The sequence below is a fragment of the Oryx dammah genome, unplaced genomic scaffold (assembly GCF_014754425.2).
Source record: "Oryx dammah isolate SB20612 unplaced genomic scaffold, SCBI_Odam_1.1 HiC_scaffold_26, whole genome shotgun sequence".
In the NCBI taxonomy this organism is placed as follows: Eukaryota; Metazoa; Chordata; class Mammalia; order Artiodactyla; family Bovidae; genus Oryx; species Oryx dammah.
In genome coordinates, this window is record NW_024070210.1 from 46,944,900 (window position 1) to 46,963,818 (window position 18,919).

The 18,919-nt window shown below is 36.1% G+C and overlaps 1 protein-coding gene across 1 annotated transcript in view; it reads left to right on the top strand.

Annotated features, from left to right (window-relative positions):
- UNC13C (unc-13 homolog C) overlaps window positions 1–18,919 on the top strand; it is a 692,819-nt gene that overhangs the window by 605,250 nt on the left and 68,650 nt on the right. The window contains exons 27-30 of the mRNA XM_040226553.1: window positions 5,408–5,557; window positions 11,050–11,173; window positions 12,932–12,988; window positions 18,642–18,722. Coding sequence (XP_040082487.1) covers window positions 5,408–5,557; window positions 11,050–11,173; window positions 12,932–12,988; window positions 18,642–18,722 — 412 coding nt within the window. The remainder of the gene's footprint in view (window positions 1–5,407; window positions 5,558–11,049; window positions 11,174–12,931; window positions 12,989–18,641; window positions 18,723–18,919) is intronic.

Consider the following 18,919-nt stretch of genomic DNA (forward strand, 5'->3'; position numbering starts at 1 on the left):
TGGCCATTCTGACCAGTGTGAGATGATAGTTTTGATTTGCATTTGTCTGATAATTAGTAATGCTGACATCTTTTCATATGCCTGTGGTCCATCTGTATGCTTTCTTTGGAGAAATGCCTGTTTAGGTCTTCTACCCATTTTTTGATGATGTTCTTTGTTTTTATATTGAGCTGCAAGAGTTGTTTGTATATTTTGGAGATTAATCCCTTGTCAGTTGCTTCATATATTTTCTCCCATTCTGAGGGTGTCTTTTTGTCTTATTTATGGTTTTCTTTGCTGTGAAAAAGCTTTTAAGTTTACTTAGGTGCCACTTGTTTATTTTTGTTTTTATTTTCATTACTCTAGGAAGTGGGTCAAAAAAGATTTTGCTGTGACTTATGTCAAAGAGTATTCTGCCTATGTTTTCCTGTTAGAGACTTATAGTGTCTGGCTTTACATTTAGGTCTTTAATGCACTTGAGGTTATTTTTGTGTGTGGTGTTAGGGATTGTTCTAATTTCATTCTTTTAGCTTTAGCTTTCCAGTTTTCCCAGTACCACTAATTGAAAAGTGTGAGTTTGTGATCACATCATCATAGGATTCATTATATATAGTATTATGTGCAAACAGTGACAGTTTTATTTCTCTTTCAATTTGGATTCTTTTTCTTCTCTGATTGCCATGGCTAGGACTTCCAAAATTATGTTGAATAATAGTGGCAAGAATGGACATCCTTGTCTTATTCCTGATCTTAGAGGAAATGCTTTCAGTTTTTCACCATCGGGCATATTGTTATTAATAGCTGTGGGTTTGCCAAATATGGCCTTTATTAATTAAGGTAAGTTCCCTCTGTGCCTACTTTCTGAAGAGCTTTTTAATTGTAAATGGGTGTTGAATTTTGTCAAAAGCGTTTCCTGCATCTATTGAGATGATCATAGAGTTTTTATTCCTCTATTGGTTAGTGTGGTATATTACACTGATTGGTTTGTGTATGTTGCAGAATCCTTGCATCCCTGGGATAAATCCCACTTGATCATGGTGTATGACACTTTTATATGTTGTTGAATTTTATTTGCTGGTACTTTGTTGGGGATTTTTGCTTCTGTGTTCATCAGTGATACTGGTCTGTAATTTTTGTGGATGTGGATATGTGATATCTTTGTCTGGTTTTGGTATCAGCGTGATGGTGGCCTTATAGAATGAGCTTGGGAGTGTTCCTCCCTCAAAAGTTTTTTTTTTTTTTTTTTGGAAGAGTTTGAGAAGGATGGTTGTTAGCTCTTCTCTAAATGTTTGATAAAGTTTACCTGTGAAGCTATCTGTTCCTGAACTTTTGTTTGCTGGAAGATTTTAAATCAGTTTCAATTTCATTACTGGTGATTGGTCTATTTACATGTTCTATTTCTTCCTGGTTTAGTCTTGGAAGGCTGTGCCTTTCTAAAAATCTGTCTATTTCTTCCATTTTATTGGCATAAATTGCTTGTAATAGTCTTACTATCCTCTGCATTTCTATGGTATCAATTTGTAATTTCTCCTTTTTCATTTCTATTGGGTTGGCCAAAATATTTGTTTGGGTTTTTTTCTGTAAGATGTAATGGAAAAACTGGAACAAACTTCTTGGCCAGCCCAATAATTTTATGGCTTTGAAGCCTCTTCCTGTTTTTTGATAGTCTGGCAAAAGCTTTAACAGTTTTGTTTATCAAAGAACCAGCTTTTAGTTTTATTGATCTTTGCTATTGTTTTCATTTCTAGTTTACTTCTGTTCTAAATTTTATGATTCTTTCCTTCTGATAACTTAGCATTTTGCTGCTTGTTCTTTCTCTAGTTGCTTTAGGTGTAAGGTTAGGTTGTTTGAGATTTTTCTCATTTCTTAAGGTAGGGTTATATTGCTATAAACTTCCCTCTTAGAAAAGCGTTTGCTGCATCCCGTAGGTTTTGAGTCACCATGTTTTTCACTGTCATTTGTTTCTATGTATCTTTTGATTTCCTCAGTGATCTCTTGGATATTTAGTAGCATATTAGTTAGCCTCCATGTGTTTGTACTTTTTACAACTTTTTTCCTTGTAATCGATGTCTAATCTCATAGCGTTGTGGTTGGAAAAGATGCTTGTAATGACTTCAAATTTCTTACATTTATCAAGACTTGACTTGTAACTCAGGATGTGATGTATCCTGGAGAATGTTCCATGTACACTTGAGAATAAAGTGTATTCTGCTGCTTTCAGGTGGAGTGTCCTATATATTTCAGTTGAGTCTGTCTGATCTAGTGTGTCATTTAAAGCTTGTGTTTACTTATTAATTTTCTGTCTGGATGATCTGTCCATTGGTATAAGTGGGGTGTTAAATTTCACCACTATTATTGGTTTGCTGTTGAGTCCCCCTTTTATGGCTGTTAGCATTTCTTTTAATGTATTGAGGTGCTCCTATGTTAGGTACATAAATATTTATCATTGTTATATCTTCTTCTTGGATTGATCCCTTGACCACTGTGTAGTGTCCTTCCTTGTCCCTTATAATAGTCGTTATTTTAAGGTCTATTTTGTCTGATATAAGTATTCAGTTCAGTTCAGTTCAGTTCAGTCACTCAGTCGTGTCCGACTCTTTGTGACCCCATGAATCGCAGCATGCCAAGCCTCCCTGTCCATCACCAACTCCCGGAGTTCACTCAGACTTGCATCCATCGAGTCAGTGATGCCATCGAGCCATCTCATCCTCAGTTGTCCCCTTCTTCTCCTGCCCCCAATCCCTCCCAGCATCAAAGTCTTTTCCAATGAGTCAACTCTTCGCATGAGGTGGCCAAAGACTGGAGTTTCAGCTTTAGCATCATTCCTTCCAAAGAAATCCCAGGGCTGATCTCCTTCAGAATGGACTGGTTGGATATCCTTGCAGTCCAAGGGACTCTCAAGAGTCTTCTCCAACACCACAGTTCAAAAGCAGCAATTCTTCTGCCCTCAGCTTTCTTCACAGTCCAACTCTCACATCCATACATGACTACTGGAAAAACCATAGCCTTGACTAGATGGACTTTAGTCAGCAAAGTAATGTCTCTGCTTTTGAATATGCTATCTAGGTTGGTCATAACTTTCCTTCCAAGGAGTAAGCATCTTTTAATTTCATGGCTGCAATCACCATCTGCAGTGATTTTGGAGCCCCCCAAAATAAAGTCTGACACTGTTTCCACTGTTTCTCCATCTATTTCCTATGGAGTGATGGGACCGGATATATTCTACTCTTTCTTTTTATTTCCATTTGTATGAAATATCTTTTTCCAACTCCTCACTTTCAGTCTTTATGTGTCTCTAGGTCTGAAGTGGATGTCTTATAGACAGCATTTATATATAGGTCTTGTTTTTTTAACCCATCCAGCCTGTCTGTGTCTTTTGATTAGAACATTTAATCGATTTATATCAGGTAATTTTTCATATGCATGCTTAGTCGTGTCCAACTCTTTGAAACCACATGGACTGCAGCCTGCCAGGCTCCTCTGTCCATGGGGATTCTCCTGGCAAGTAGAATGGAGTGGGTTGCCATGCCCTCCTCCCAGGGGATCTTCCCAACCCACGGATTGAACTCAGGTCTCCTTCATTGCAGGCAGATTCTTTATTGTCTGAGCCACCAGGGACGCCCTATATATATATGTTCCTATTACCATTTTCTTAATTGTTTTGGGTCTGTTTTTGTAGGTCTTTTCTTCTCTTATGTTTCCCACCTAGAGAAGTTCCTTCAGCATTTGTTGTAAGGCTGTTTTGGTGGTATTGCGTTCTTTTAAGCTCTTGCTTCTCTTTAAAGCTTCTACTTTCTCCATCGAATCTGAATGAGATACTTGCTGGGTAGAGTAATCTAGGTTGTAGGTTTTTCCCTTTCATCACTTCAAATATATTCTGCCACTCCCTAAGGCCTGTAGAGTTTCTGCTGAAAAATCAGTTGGTAACCTTATGGGGGTTCACTTGTATGTTATTTTTTGCTTTTCATTTGCTGCTTTTAATATATTTTCTTTGAATATAATTTTTGTTAGTTTGATTAGTATGTGTCTTGGCATATTTCTCCTTGAGTTTGAGACCCTCTATGCTTCCTGTACTTAGTGGCTACTTTTAAGCTAACTAAGGTATTTATTTACTCTTTTGATAAGGTTTCTAAAAAGCTATACCTTTTTAGATTAACATTTAAAAATATGTTAAAAGTTATAACTTTTGGGTAATTTTTAAAGTTGAATTACCATTCTTTTCTTGGACAACCAGCTATCACCAGCCTTGTTAGGCTTGTCACCTCTACTTATAAGTTTTTTACTTTGCTACAAAGATGAGTTTGTCCTACAAACTGTTCATAAGGAGCTTTTCTGGTTTCAGGATATTTAGCTTAAGTTCTCTTCATTAAATGTTTAGTTAAATCATTATACAAATGGTAAAAGGGGTAAACTTTGCTTTTGATTACCTTTAATGCTTCTTTCATCATTCCTTTACAGTACTTTCTCTATAGAGCTAAAGAGAAATTTTAATTAATTTAATTTTTAATTAAAAAATTTTTAATTTTAATTAAAATTTTAATTTTTTAATTTTAATTTTCTATCTCCTATACTTTAAATGTTAAACAAATTATTAATTTGCTTGTGGTAGTAAAATTTAAGGATGATTTTGTCTAGTTTTACTTCAAAGTGTTCATAGATTATGAAATATCCTAGGTGCAAACTAAGTGGTTTTATTTAAGCTATGCCTTGATTTATCCATGCCCACTTTCCAGTGTGCTTACCTTTACAACTTGTCTCCTCTCATATAGTTAGTGTTTGTTAATACTGGACTGAGCCTAGAAGTTGGCTTGCCAATATAGGGTTGCCAGATAAAATATAGCATATGTCAAATTAAATTAGAACTCCATATAAAGATAGGCAATCTTTAGTATAAATATGCCCCAAATATTATATGGGGCATACTTACACTTAAAAAAAAATATTCACTATGTGAAATTAAAACTATCCAGGCATTCTGTGTTTTAATATGCTAAGCCAGCCTAGAGGTAGAGGCCAGACAATGGAAGAGGAGCAGCCAGTGAGGTTGCAGGAAAGCCAAGAAGGTGTTGAGTCCCAGAGGCTAACTGAAGAAGGAATAACCAACTGTTAAAAACCAGTAAGAAAATGTCATTTAAAACAGTGCTTTGAGAAATTCAGCTGTTACTGGGAGAGATGGGGACCGAATGATCCCCCACTCAAATTAATTCAACCCAAAAAGCATCTTTATCTTCTTTACATATAAGGGTTCCAAGTAAGTTTTCATTGCAACAAAAAACTTTGCAGCTGAACAATAAGTTTGAAAACTAATGAGCAAAGGAAATCATGCCATTGGAAACAAATCAAACTCCCTGGGGTGAATTTAACAGACACAGGCAAAGGAAACCATAATTATTTGCTTTATTCCATAATTTATATTCTTTATTTTCAGTTTCCAGCTTATCATTGAAGGGTGCATAAAACAAATGAGTTTTGAACTAAATCAAATGAAAGCAAATGGAAATACTACATCTAATAAGAACAGTGCAGCAATGGATGCAGAGATTGTATTAAGACCTCTCATGGACTTCTTGGACAAAACGTAAGTATTCTGCTCAATTTTCTCTTTATACACTGCCCTAAGTTCAGCAGATATGCATTTGAGGGGGGTGGGAAATAGTTTTCCTCTATGTAGGACAGTTTTAAAGGGCTTCTACAGAAATAGATCAGTTCATTAAAAAAAAAATCAAAACTCTTAATTCATTACTAGATGGGAAAATAGAAGGAATGACTATGTACAGAAAAGGAAAAATGGAGAGGAAATAAGTATTGGTAACTAAGGAGGCTGCTATTCTGTGGCACAGAGAGATTAGAATTTTCATGCTTCTCAGATAACATTTGGACGTGGAGATAAATAGAAGTGAGTCCAGAATATCCAAGTTCATGTCGGAAACCTGCTGAAGAAGATAATAGCACAAATATGACTAGAATCAATTCAGCCCGGAGACAAGTAAATTGCTGCCTTGTCCCACCTTCAGCAGCTATTTACTTAGTGTCCATTTGCATCAAATGCTATAATCTAGACACTGGACAGTGATGATGGAGAGTCAAAGTACTTGACTCCATTGAGATTTCAAATCAGTAGTGGTGGAATGGGTGGGAAAGGAGGCCTTCATGACCAACTAAGATAGTATTCTTAACTAAGAAGTTTGGCTTGTTTCCCTTTCTGTTTGGTCCCTTCCTCTTAGAAGTTCTAGTCTTGTAAGTTTGGAGTAGGCACCTATATTTTCAAATGTGTCCAAAATTGAAAACCACTGATCCAAAACAACAAGGGGTGTGATTTCTTCAATGGTGATACTTGAAACCAGAACTGAAAGTAGAAAAGGAGAACATAATTTTGAATGCCTACCAAGGGACCAGCATAATATCTACTACTTTACTTATATTACCTCATTTAATATTGTTGTGACAAATTAATTAATATCAATGAAACCAAGATAAATAAGGATACATTACCTTTTGTTAAAGATAAGAACAGCAAAGAAGGAATTAGTAGGAACCTTCTCTATATATTAATAACTTCTCCTTTAATTTCATTTCCCTTTGCTTATAATCTTACTGCATAAGTAACACTAATGTTCTTATCACTTTAATTTTAGTATTTGTTAGAAAAATTCTTATTTTCTGTTTGCTATGAAGAAATATATAGAAGAGAGGTGAATAGGTAATTAGATAGCTTAGCAAGAACTCTTGCCTGGCAAATCCCATGGACGGAGGAGCCTGGTGGGCTGCAGTCCATGGGGTTGCTAAGAGTTGGACATGACTGAGCAAATTCCCTTTCACTTTTCACTTTCATGCATTGGAGAAGGAAATGGCAACCCACTCCAGTGTTCTTGCCTGGAGAATCCCAGGGACGGGGGAGCCTGGTGGGCTGTCGTCTATGGGGTCACACAGAGTCGGACATGACTGAAGTGACTTAGCAGCAGCAGCAAGAAATAGGTAGGCAGGTGGTGTAGAAGAAAAAATTAGAAGAAAGGGAGAGAGAGGAAGAAAGAGGAAAAGCCATCTTCATATCTTTAGGTTCTTCATAGACACTTTTACTCTTATCACCTAATTTCCTAACAACCCCTTGACATTTTTGTCATGACTCTTTTCTATGGATGAGACAACTGATTCACAGAAACTACCATTTAGTTGTGACTGTGATGGTGAGTGGAGAGCAGGATAAAGCAATCCTGAACCTCTTAAAACTCCTACCAGAATGCCTTCTGTTTAGAGATTTCCAGTCAGCAGTTCAGAGGTTCACATTTATCACTGGCAGAACTATTTATTTTTGCATATGCTGTAACCAAGAGTTGTGAAACATACAGAAAGTTTTAAATTATCCTAGTACTGTTACCTACTAGGGCTTCCTAGGTGCTGTAGTGGTAAAGAATCTGCCTGTCAATACAGGAGACACAAGGGTTGCAGCTTTGATCCCTCAGTAGGGAAGATCCCCTGGAGAAGGAAATGGCAACCCACTCCAGTATTCTACTAGTTAAGGGACTCTGACTCCATTTCAGCATCCATAAAGCAGAGCTAATACATAAACTAGGTTGGCCCTTCTTTTCAATATATTTCAATTATTGTTTTAGTCAGTCTTAAAATAGTCTCTTCTATATCTAATTATACTTTATTATATCATCATATGTAACTTCCTCACATTCTTAGTAGAAAGAGACTATAAAAATAGAAAAACATCAGTGAACTTTAAAAATCTGTAACATTTTAAAATTTGAGGAAGAGATAGGCATGGAGAGCTTGGAAATTTGGGGGCTAATACAGAATGTATAACCATAAATCTACTTATTAGGGGACCTTTTAAAAAGTCAGATATCAATTCTGTTCTCAAGGAACTAACAGTTTAGAAAGAAAAAAAAAGAAAACTATAGCAGATAAATGCAATAAGGGATAATACAGTAGTCTCCTATTCAGATGATCAGCATAAATATCATTTGTGTTAGGCAGATAGGGTTTGGATGTATGAAAATGGGAGATGGGAATTCCAGAGGGAGAGAAAAACAGGTGGATACCTTTTTATAAAAATGTGGTCAACTGTATGGCAAGATATCTCTTTTGTCAGCAAGTATATATAACATTTGAAAATTGTCCGGTTAATTGGTTCTGTGATCAGTCAAAATAGACAGTTTAGGTTTCAAAATATATGTGTTCAGCTTACATTACCAAGTTGGTTAACTCTGACTAAATTAAGGAAGCAATTGCTAGATTTCCCCTCTGTTTTTTGTTATTTAAAATGAATTACTAAGGCCAAAAGTCTTCAAGGTGGTTTTGAGATGATCCCCTTAAAAACTGTGTTATATTATAAATGTACAGGCTCTCTTTGTGTAGCCTCCCTAAATATTATACAACACTTTATTTCTTTATGCTTCATTTTCCCCACCAAGACCTCACTACTCTATAAAACAAACTATAAAGGCCATTTCCAGCTAATAGAAATCCCACGCAGAGCTGCAAACATATCAACAATTTTATTCCTATTGGTTCAAGTCCAGTTTAAACAGAGTTAGACAGCACACCAAGTACATGAGCTGACCATTAAAACAAGATCAGTTTTTAAACTCAGACCTTTAGCAAATGGAAATGACACAGCTGTTGCAAAATTGGCAGATTTGTTGTGTCTCAAATCATCCAAAGAATTTCTCTGAGGATAGGTTCTGTTATTTTTTTCATGACATATCATCTGGTTTCTACCCCGTGTCCATATAGTGAATATCCATCTACTAGCAAGCTAGAACTACTGCCTCTGAACAATGGGTTCCAAACTTGTGGGGCTACAGAGTTCCACAGCGATGCCTCCAGGGCCCCCCAGCTCTCCCCTTCTTCCAGGGCAGGTCACTGTCATGTATTTTTATATACTAGGTTCTACACACAGCAGTGTTAGGAGAGATACTTCTATGTGAAAACGAGTTTGGGAAATCTCTTCCTTTGCTTCTCAAACATCAGTTCAGTTCAGTTGCTCAGTCATGTCCAACTCTTTGTGACCCCATGAATCACAGCACACCAGGCCTCCCTGTCCATTACCAACTCCCAGAGTTAAGTCAAACTCATGTCCATTGAGTTGGTGATGCCATCCAGCCATCTCATCCTCTGTCGTCCCCTTCTCCTCCTGCCCCCAATCCCTCCCAGCATCAGAGTCTTATCCAATGAGTCAGCTCTTCGCATGAGGTGGCCAAAGTATTGAAGTTTCAGCTTCAACATCAGTCCTTCCAATGAACACCCAGGACTGATCTCCTTTAATGGATCAGTTGGATCTTCTTGCAGTCCAAGGGGCTCTCAAGAGTCTTCTCCAACACCACAGTTCAAAAGCATCAGTTCTTCGGCGCTCAGCCTTCTTCACAGTCCAACTCTCACATCCACACATGACCACTGGAAAAACCATAGCCTTGACTAGATGGACCTTTGTTGGCAAAGTAATGTTTCTACTTTTGAATATGCTATCTAGTTTGGTCATAACTTTCCATCCAAGGAGTAAGCATCTTTTAATTTAATGGCTGCAATCACCATCTGCAATGATTTTGGAGCCCAAAAAAATAAAGTCTGACACTGTTTGCACTGTTTTCCCATCTATTTCCCATGAAGTGATGGGACCAGATGCCATGATCTTCGTTTTCTGAATATTGAGCTTTAAGCCAACTTTTTCACTTTCCTCTTTCACTCTCAAACATCACGTGCCTTTAGATATTAACTCCTTAAGTGTTAGTATTAATTTTATATTTAAATATTTAAAAGTCAGTTCTGTCTCTATCAGATCCCAGTTTGTAATTTCTGCATCCAACCATTCAAAGTACTTAGCAGCACTACAGAAAGTTCATTAGGCTACCCTGAAATATATGATCCAACTTTGGCACTCTGTACAACAGGTTTGATAAACTTTTGTTAAGAGAATCTCAGAATTCAGTGTCAAGTAATGGAAGTTATGGTACTTTCCATAAATCTTTGTGAAGAACTGTGCCTTCATGCACAAGTGCGTTTACCAAGGGTAGCATGGGCTGTTGGACAACCTACTGAATCTCAGCCCTCACTCACTAGCTTCACTTCCTTAGATGAGTCCCTCCAACCTCTCTGAGCTGGTGTTTGATTTCTGAAATGGATATACTAATCCCAGAAATATCTGCAGAAGAGGTTTCTAAACTAAAGTGTTATATAAATGCTCAGTGACATTACTATCATTATTTCACCATGAGAAGAACTGGTAAATACTTTAAGCCTATCACAGTTGGTGAATTGGGAATCTAGAAAGTCTGAACTCAGAGAACAAATTTGTGTCTGTTGGGAATGAGTAAAGTCTAAGGATACAAACTTCCAGTAAGGTAAGTCCTGAGGATAGCATATATTTATAGGATAGCATATATATATATATATATATATATATATATAGTACAATATTTATAGGAAACTATACTGTATCATGTATTTGAAAATTGCTAAGGGTAGATGTTAAAAGTTCTTACTATAAGCCAAACAATATAACTCTGTGAGGTGATAGATATTAGCTAAATTTACTGTAGTGATCATTTCACAATATGTACATTTATCAAACGATTGTCTTGTGCTCCTTAAACTTACACAATGTTATGTATCAATAGCTCAAGAAAATTGGAAAAAAATAGCAATAATTTTGCTTTTGAGTGAATCATATGCATGTTTGCCATGTCATTGTGCAGATCCAATGCCAGTTAGTGATGAAAATGTGTTTCTTTGGTATTTGGCCTATACCATGAACACGGGGCACGCAACCCTGGAATGCAGGAAAAATCATGTACTTTGGGAGCCTTGATGTCAATTTGGGAAGCGATTTAAGAAAAGAAATACTCTGAATTCATTTTCTACCAAACAATGAATTTTATAAAATATGATGAAACAGATTTTTTACATTATGTATTTTGTTTTCAGTAAATGAAATTTAGCATCTGAAAATTATAAAGGCCTATTCAGGTATCTGAATCTCAGCCCTGAAAAATGTGAATGTGTGATCAGTAAAATAAGGTGATATCTCAATGAGAGACTCCTAAGCAATTATGTATTTTATTTTAGATTAAGTCTCTCAGCAAAGATCTGTGAGAGAACAGTCCTGAAGCGAGTATTGAAAGAGTTATGGAAGCTAGTTCTTAACAAAATAGAAAAACAAATCGTTCTCCCTCCTCTGACAGATCAAACAGTAAGTGTTCAAACTCATGTTTGATTATACTTCCAATAACCCATCTAATTGGTTTTTGTTTCAATGAATGGTTTTGATTCATATGAAATAGTAATTAAATTCATTTGGGGAAAAAAGGTTTGGTATACAATGGCTTAGCAAGGATCATTCCAATGACATTTCCTTATATGAATCAATTTTATTTTCCATTATGGCTTATTACAGGATGTTGAATATAGTTTCCCTGTCTCATACAACAGGACCTTGTTTATCGATTCTATATATAGTAGTTTGTATCTGCTAGTCCCAAACTCTCAATCCAACTCTCTACCACCCCCACTACAAATCATTTTTAAATAGTGGGAATAGTAGTCAAACCACACTTGCTTGATATTTCAAACTTTCTCTCTTTAAAAAATGTATCAAAGCCCAATTTATGGGGCTATCTCATCTACACAAATCATTTTTTCTTTAATTTTATTATGAAACCTCACCCCAGAAGAACAGATATATGCTAGAATATGCTTGCTGTGATTCTTCCTGCAATTTTACAGTTTAAAAAGATAAATCTAACCCTGCTCTCTGGACTCTTTTTTTTAACCTTTTGCTTTTATCAGTCACCTTTGCACTTAGATGTAAATATAGGTGATATCTTTTAGTGGATTTGATGGACATGATTGTATCAGACACAGTGAAATAAAAAGGAACCAGAAAGATCAATGACAGCAAAGTCAGACAGTGATCAACTGCATACACCAGCTAACTCAGTTCACATATCCTGAGCCAAGCAAAGAAAGAAATAACCCTAATAAGCACTTACTCTGGTGACTGAGAAAGACCAGTTGATATAAATAATGAGTAATTATAAATTAAAATATATATTGACACCATTAATCATGCACACTCAGTGAAATTACATAGAAAATATTTTCTTGCAAATCGTTCCAAGGTGCAAAGATTCATATGTTTGTTGATTTACCACCAGACAGTGAGTGTTAAATATAAATGACTTTGAGTTTTACTTCATGCCATGAGTATGTGGTATAATCATATGGGTAGCCAAATCACATGTAGAAACATACACACTTAGGTCTCTTATTCTCCTATAATACATAATGCATTTCTTTAACATCAGCTAGCTTTCACTTAATTGGCCAATAGGGGAGGCTGTCAGGGCAACCTACAAGTTGGGTCGCTTTACTTACACACTTTATTTACATTCTAGGCTACTAATGAGTATTCTAGTAGTGCTTCCAATGTTTATTCTGATGTTTTTTCAGCTTTCCCCAGGGCCTTGAGGTGCTAGGGAAAAACCTCTGGCTGAGGAAGGAGTTAGAAGGCAGGGCTCTGACAGTTTGGATGGCATGTCAGGAGGACCAGCTCCACCTTCTTCAGCTCTGGATCTTGAAATTTTGCGTAATTTATTTTAATGGGTAGGGAGTGGAGGGAAGGAGTTGCCTCTGCTACAAATAAATAAATAAAAGGTAAGCTCACTGATATAATCCGCATTGTACCCTAAACTGGCTGCCAGAGCAGTAACTCAGACTGAAACTTCCAGAAGTAGGATGCTTGCGAGGACAGTTGTATTGCCAGATACAACCCTAGCTATCTGCTGGGTATCCAGATCCAGTTTGTAAAATAGACCAATTTAGGGCCTATAAAATAAAAGTCACAAACATAATCAGTAAAATAAAGAATACTGTCTATTGACTACATTTCTACTTTGTTACTGAAGATCTTACAAGTTGTCTCTCTGCTTTTCTATGTGTGTGTTCCTAGGGACCCCAGATGATTTTCATTGCAGCTAAAGATCTGGGACAACTCTCCAAACTGAAGGTAATAAGAATATGTCTGTGAAAGGTAGTGCACTGACTACAGTTCTGTGAGAAACCAACCTCCTATTAGTAGTGATATCCAATACAGAAGGACTAAGAATGTGTGTCTGAGATCTCACAATCTAAGAAGAAATTAGAGTAAAATGGAGGGACTGAATTGTGCTTTCTTCTTCTCCCCACACCCTATTTTTTTTTATTTTCCAATTCGTAGGGCAGCTGGGAATTTTTGACTGTGTTGAAGCATTCAGGATTACTGCTTTTGAAATAAATTAGAGAGCATATTTTCATTTTTATAGTGAACTGGCTTTATATGAAGAAAGGCAAAGAGTGCTCCACAGAAACCCAGTAAAGTATAGAGAACTCTTCAGGCAAGAAACCTAATGCAGGAAAATAAACTTATCAAAGCAGACATTGAGCTTGTCAAGATAATCAACCTCATTATAACAAGGATTTGCCGTATAAACAATCCTACCCTTTATTACTGCTCGAGAGTCACAGGACTTTGCAGTTGTTTAGGGAACCTCAGATTTTTTTTTTTCCCTCTAGGGTAGAAATTTGACTGGTTAAAATACATATTGTTCTGTAATGGACTTTTTGCACTTAGCACAATGTCCTGCAGTTTCCTCAATATTGTCGCATATAACACGAGTTCCTTCCTTTTAGAAGCTGAATAATATTGTATTTGTAAGTACATACCACTTTTTATTATACATTCATTTATCAATGGACCACATATAGGCCAAACTTGTACCTGTAGTTGAAATGTATGTTCTCGCTCTGTTTCTACCTATGAGAATATGGTGTAGCATGGGGGTAGGTTCCAGATACTGACCATGTTCTACCTCAGCTGCCTCCAAATATGCGACACTGGCCAAAGAACTGAACATGTCTAATTTTCAGATTTGCCACTTGTGAAATCATGACAGTGTTAACCCTTGGCCCATAGGATTGTTGTGATGATAACGTAGTCATTATCTTTGCATGGTAACTGCAAAGAATATGCCTCTTTCCACTCACAGAGGGCATTCTCTTGTCTCTTCCCCAGGCTGGCAGCTCAGGGTTACATATCATCGGGCTGTTTTGTGTGTACACAATGGGGGAAAGATCATCCATATGACTGCATATTTGCTTACTGAGTTGAAATAAATGCCCTATAATGGCAGTACCTTGTTATATCACCTACTTTGTCCCCTTTGTCAGAAAAAAAGTTAAAAGCCAATAATCCATTTAGAAGACAGAACCATCACACGAGATTGTTTCTCACAAGTATTCAGGGATGTTGGTGGTTCAGAGGGAAAGTAGGAGGTAGATGCCATTGTCAAACTATTGTTTTGGATCTTGGATCTCTATCATTTTCTTGATCCCTCTTATTACCTCCCTGAGATTTCTATCCCTTTTTTTGAAAAATGGATTTATACAGCGCTGAAGTTTCTCATAGAAAACCTGGAAAAGTGAAACATCACACTCCCTTATTACAAAAGAAATGGCCTTGGCAGTGTGTGTAGGTCTGTGTGACACCAGGAAACAGATACTGCTTCTCCTCCAGCTTCAGCTTCCTGAGTTGAATGCTTTATCAGCTATAACTGTTTCAGTTTCTAGTGATGGAAAGCCAGACTAACAAAAGCAAGGAAGGAATTTATAGCTCCATGAAATTTTACAGTTCTGGGCTAACTCTGGTTTCCATCACTGCTTGATTAGGAAGTCAATGTTACAGAAGCCAGTTACTCTCTCTCAGTTCTGTTCTTCTCTTGACTTACTGCCTTAACAATCCTCCTTTCCTGTTTGTAAGACAGTTCTCTGCTTATATCTAACATTTTTGAACTTGAAATTTTATAGAAAAGAACACCCACCTTGATGCAGGAAATTCTAGCAAAGTCCACAGGCACGTCATCAGTGCTAATGCAATATTATCACCATTCCCAAGCCAACCACCGTGGCCTGGGGGATGACATATGCCATTGGGCTTAATTCACATACCCACACCTGAGCTGAGGACTGCTGTCAACCCCATTCAAATCTTATGAACACTAAGTGAGAGAGACTGGATCCTCAGTGGGCATATGTATGCTAGTCCACAGAAACCACAGCACTTATATCCCTTTAGTGGCCTCAAAATTTCTTAAATTCAGTGAATTATCTTGATTATAATAAACTAAAAGCATATTATGAAAAAAATATTCTAAAAGCGTTCATTCATTCAGTTCAGTTCAGTTGCTCAGTCGTGTCCCGACTCTTTGCGACCCCATGGACTAAAAATAGAATCCTGTTGTTCATAGGTGATAGAAAAACAACTTAGTTTTAAAACATATTTTTTCTATTATTGTTCCTTGAGTTTTTAAATTTATTGGTCCATTTAGTTATTATTATTTGAATTACTGAGCAATAAGTCTTCTATGTTGTTATGTAAAAGATTAAAATTATAGCCAAAATAGAGAACTACCATTTTTCAGATGAAGTATAGTTGATTTACTATGTTGTGCTAATTTCTGCTGTACAGTAAAATGGTTCAGTTTTACATATATATACACATTGTTTTTAAAATTCTTCACCATTAGTATTTACCAGAAGATATTGAACAGAGTTACTTGTGATATACAGTAGGACCTTATTGTTTATCCATTCTATATGTAATGGTTTGAATGTGCTAACCCCAAACTCTCAAGCCATCTTTCCTCTACCCACTTTCCCCTTGACAACCACAAGTCTGTTCTCTGTGTCTGTGAGTCTGTTTCTTTGGTAGATAGGTTCATTTATGCCATACTTTAAATTCTACATGTAAGGGACACGTTCTGGTCTTTGTCTTTCAGATTATTCACTTAGTAGATAATATCTAAGTTTATCCCTGTTGCTGCATTATGTACATGTACATCTTTTTTAAAATTAAAAAAATTATACTGGAATATAGTTGATTTACAATGTTGTGTTAGTTTCAGGTGTACAGCAAAGTGATTCAGTTATACATATATCCATTATTTTTCAAATTATTTTCCCATTTAGATTATTGAGTAGAGTTACCTGTGGTATACGGTAGGTCCCTATCAGTTATCTTAGTAATGTGTATATGAAAATCTCAGACTCAGTTTATCCATCCCTGTCATCTTTCCCCTTTGCTAACCATAAAAGTATGCTTCTTCTGCCCATTTTTCAGTTGGGTTGTTTGGGATTTTTTGTTGTTGAGTTGTATGAGCTGTTTGTATATTTTCGAAATTAAACTCTCAGTTGCATCACTTGCAAATATTTTCTCCCATTCTGTGGGCTTTTTGTCTTGTTTATGGTTTCCTTTGTTGTACAAAAGCTTGTACATTTGATTAGGTCCCATTTGTTGAATTTTGCTTTCATTTCTATTACCTCGGGAGAATGACCTAAGAAGACATTGGTCCAGTTTATGTCAAAGAATACTGGCTATGTTCTCTTCTAGGCAGAACTGCAAATTTTATAAAACTGTTTTCCTATATTTTACTAGAATGTTGCTTCCACTGTTTTGTTTTCATTTCAAATCCTGGGTCTTTTCATTTTTTCATGTATTAGTTTGAAAGCAGATTGGATCCACAGGTAAAGTGTCATATGAAATAATAGTATTAATGAGTAAATTCAGCAATCCTGTACAGAAATATTAACAAATGACTACCTTACTTAAAAGAACACAGAATCAAGGAATATAGAACAATGAAGAAAACTAATTTCTTTTCTGCATGTGACTATGATCTAGAATTAATTCATTAAGCAAGGATTTATTTAGATTTTTACATATTCTATATTACTTCATCCTCTGGAACTTTATAATGTAAGTTATTGTAAGTGTGTGCAACTTATTACTATTTTATGGGATCAGATTTATCCGGCATAACATTTTTAGGGACAGGTGATACAATATCAAAACCAGTTAGTAAAAATACATCTGGGACAATGAATTTCCTGCAAGCAAGCAGTAACACATTGACAGCCTTTTTCAGAGACTACCTTATTTGAATAAGTTATTATTAATCATTTCTTATAAGAATTGTATTTTTCTGTAGTACCAACATTTATTATTTATTAGCATTTATTAAAAAATGTGACCACACCGAAAAGCCAGTCAAGATTGACAAAGCCAGAGAGATTAATTTACTTGCCTTCAAGCATTTCTCTCTATAATTTGGCAAAAATTTCCCATTATTCTTTGAGTCTCAATGGGCATTTAATATCTTTTATTTTTAAAATATTAAATGGACTCATGTTTGTGGTGAAATCCCCACATCAGAGAAAGATGCAGTGAGATGCAGAAGTATATACCGTGACTCTAGCATTATACCAAGTTTTGAACAATATTCAAGGGAGTGTGATTCCATTCAAGCATATGGAATCATTTAAGATATTCTGAAGAAGTACAGCTCAGTTACCAAAAACATATTGAGTGCCTAGCAGGTGATAATTGCTAAGACAGGCACTGAAAGTCACAGAAGTGAGTAAAACATAGGAATTATCTTCAGAAAGTCATGGCACCTGCTAAATGACAGAGTAACATAAGGACTAGAATAGAAAGATGAGCCACGGGGTGTGACTGTATAATTTGTACGTTTCACAAAGTATCCCACAAAGGTAGTGAATGATAGCTGAATTGGGGTCCATGATCTACTTGCTGTGCCCCATAGAAAAAGAGGTACTTTTTATTACTGAACAAAGACACTGATCCCTTGACCAAGCCATGCATTCTCAGAGCTATGTCCACCCATATTGACTTTCCTTCTGATTCACAGAGACGCACTTATCTAAGTTAGAAATTAAGCTCCGGAGGACAAAAGTCTTTCTTTTATGAAACAATATCTCTCAGTCACCTAGAACAGTACTGGCACATAGTAAGCACTCAGGAAATATTTGTTGAATGCTGCTGTTGACTTGACTAGTAGATGCCCTGGGAAGATTGGATCAGTATGTGGGTTAGGAATTTTTTAAAATTTTTCTCTAGACAAGTTTTCCTTACTGTTGTCCTCAACTTTCTACCATCATTTCCCTAAATAACTTTAGATGAAGACAGAGTTCATAGTGAACAATGAGGAAAATGCAGTGTTATTATAGAAATCAGTTCTAAAATATTGATAACTGAATTTAAAATATTAAAAACCAACAAAAATTAAAATATTAAAAACCTCCGGAACTGAATTAAGTTAATTCTTTGGGAGTTTCCTTGTTAATGACTGAGCATTAAGGAGATCCTAGAAAGTGAGTAAAGTGAGAGGATTGTACTTAAAGTAGATTTTATCAGTAATAATTGAATGAGGCTAAAATTTACCTCTTAAGTCCTTTCCAAGGTTGATCTTCTTCAGTGTGACAGAACAGAAAGCAGAGATTAATGTGGAAAAGCTTGGACACACATTTTCCAGGATTATCTCTTCCCTTCCCCCCCCATAACATTAGTTTGCAGGTGAAAAATAAAGCCATATATGAATTAAAGCACTGCTTTTTAAGTTAACATGTAGTATTTCTTCTTTGGGCAAAATGAATTTTTATTAAATATCTGACAAAATTGTCATTATCATCAACTAAATGTGTTCATATGAAAAAGTTATCTCAAATGGGAAATATCTGCATACGAGGATTATACAAATTTTGTTCGAAAACAGTTTTTAAACAAATGAACTGGTAATTTTATAAGAAATTGTTCACCTGTTTTCCAGGAGCACATGATTCGAGAGGATGCCAAGGGTCTGACACCAAGACAGTGTGGTATAATGGAGGTGGTCCTGGCTACCATCAAGGTAAGATTATAGAGTCCCTGGATATGTACCCTCAGAGAAGTGTACCCCAGATGCATGTCTGTAGAGCTGTACATCCATAGACATGGTAGACAGTTGTATACAGACATTCTGGGAGTCTGTTAGACTTAGCCCATACTATGTCATTATATCCATATTACTTTACCCTTAGAGTTGCTTTCTTTGTCTACCTTTAGAAA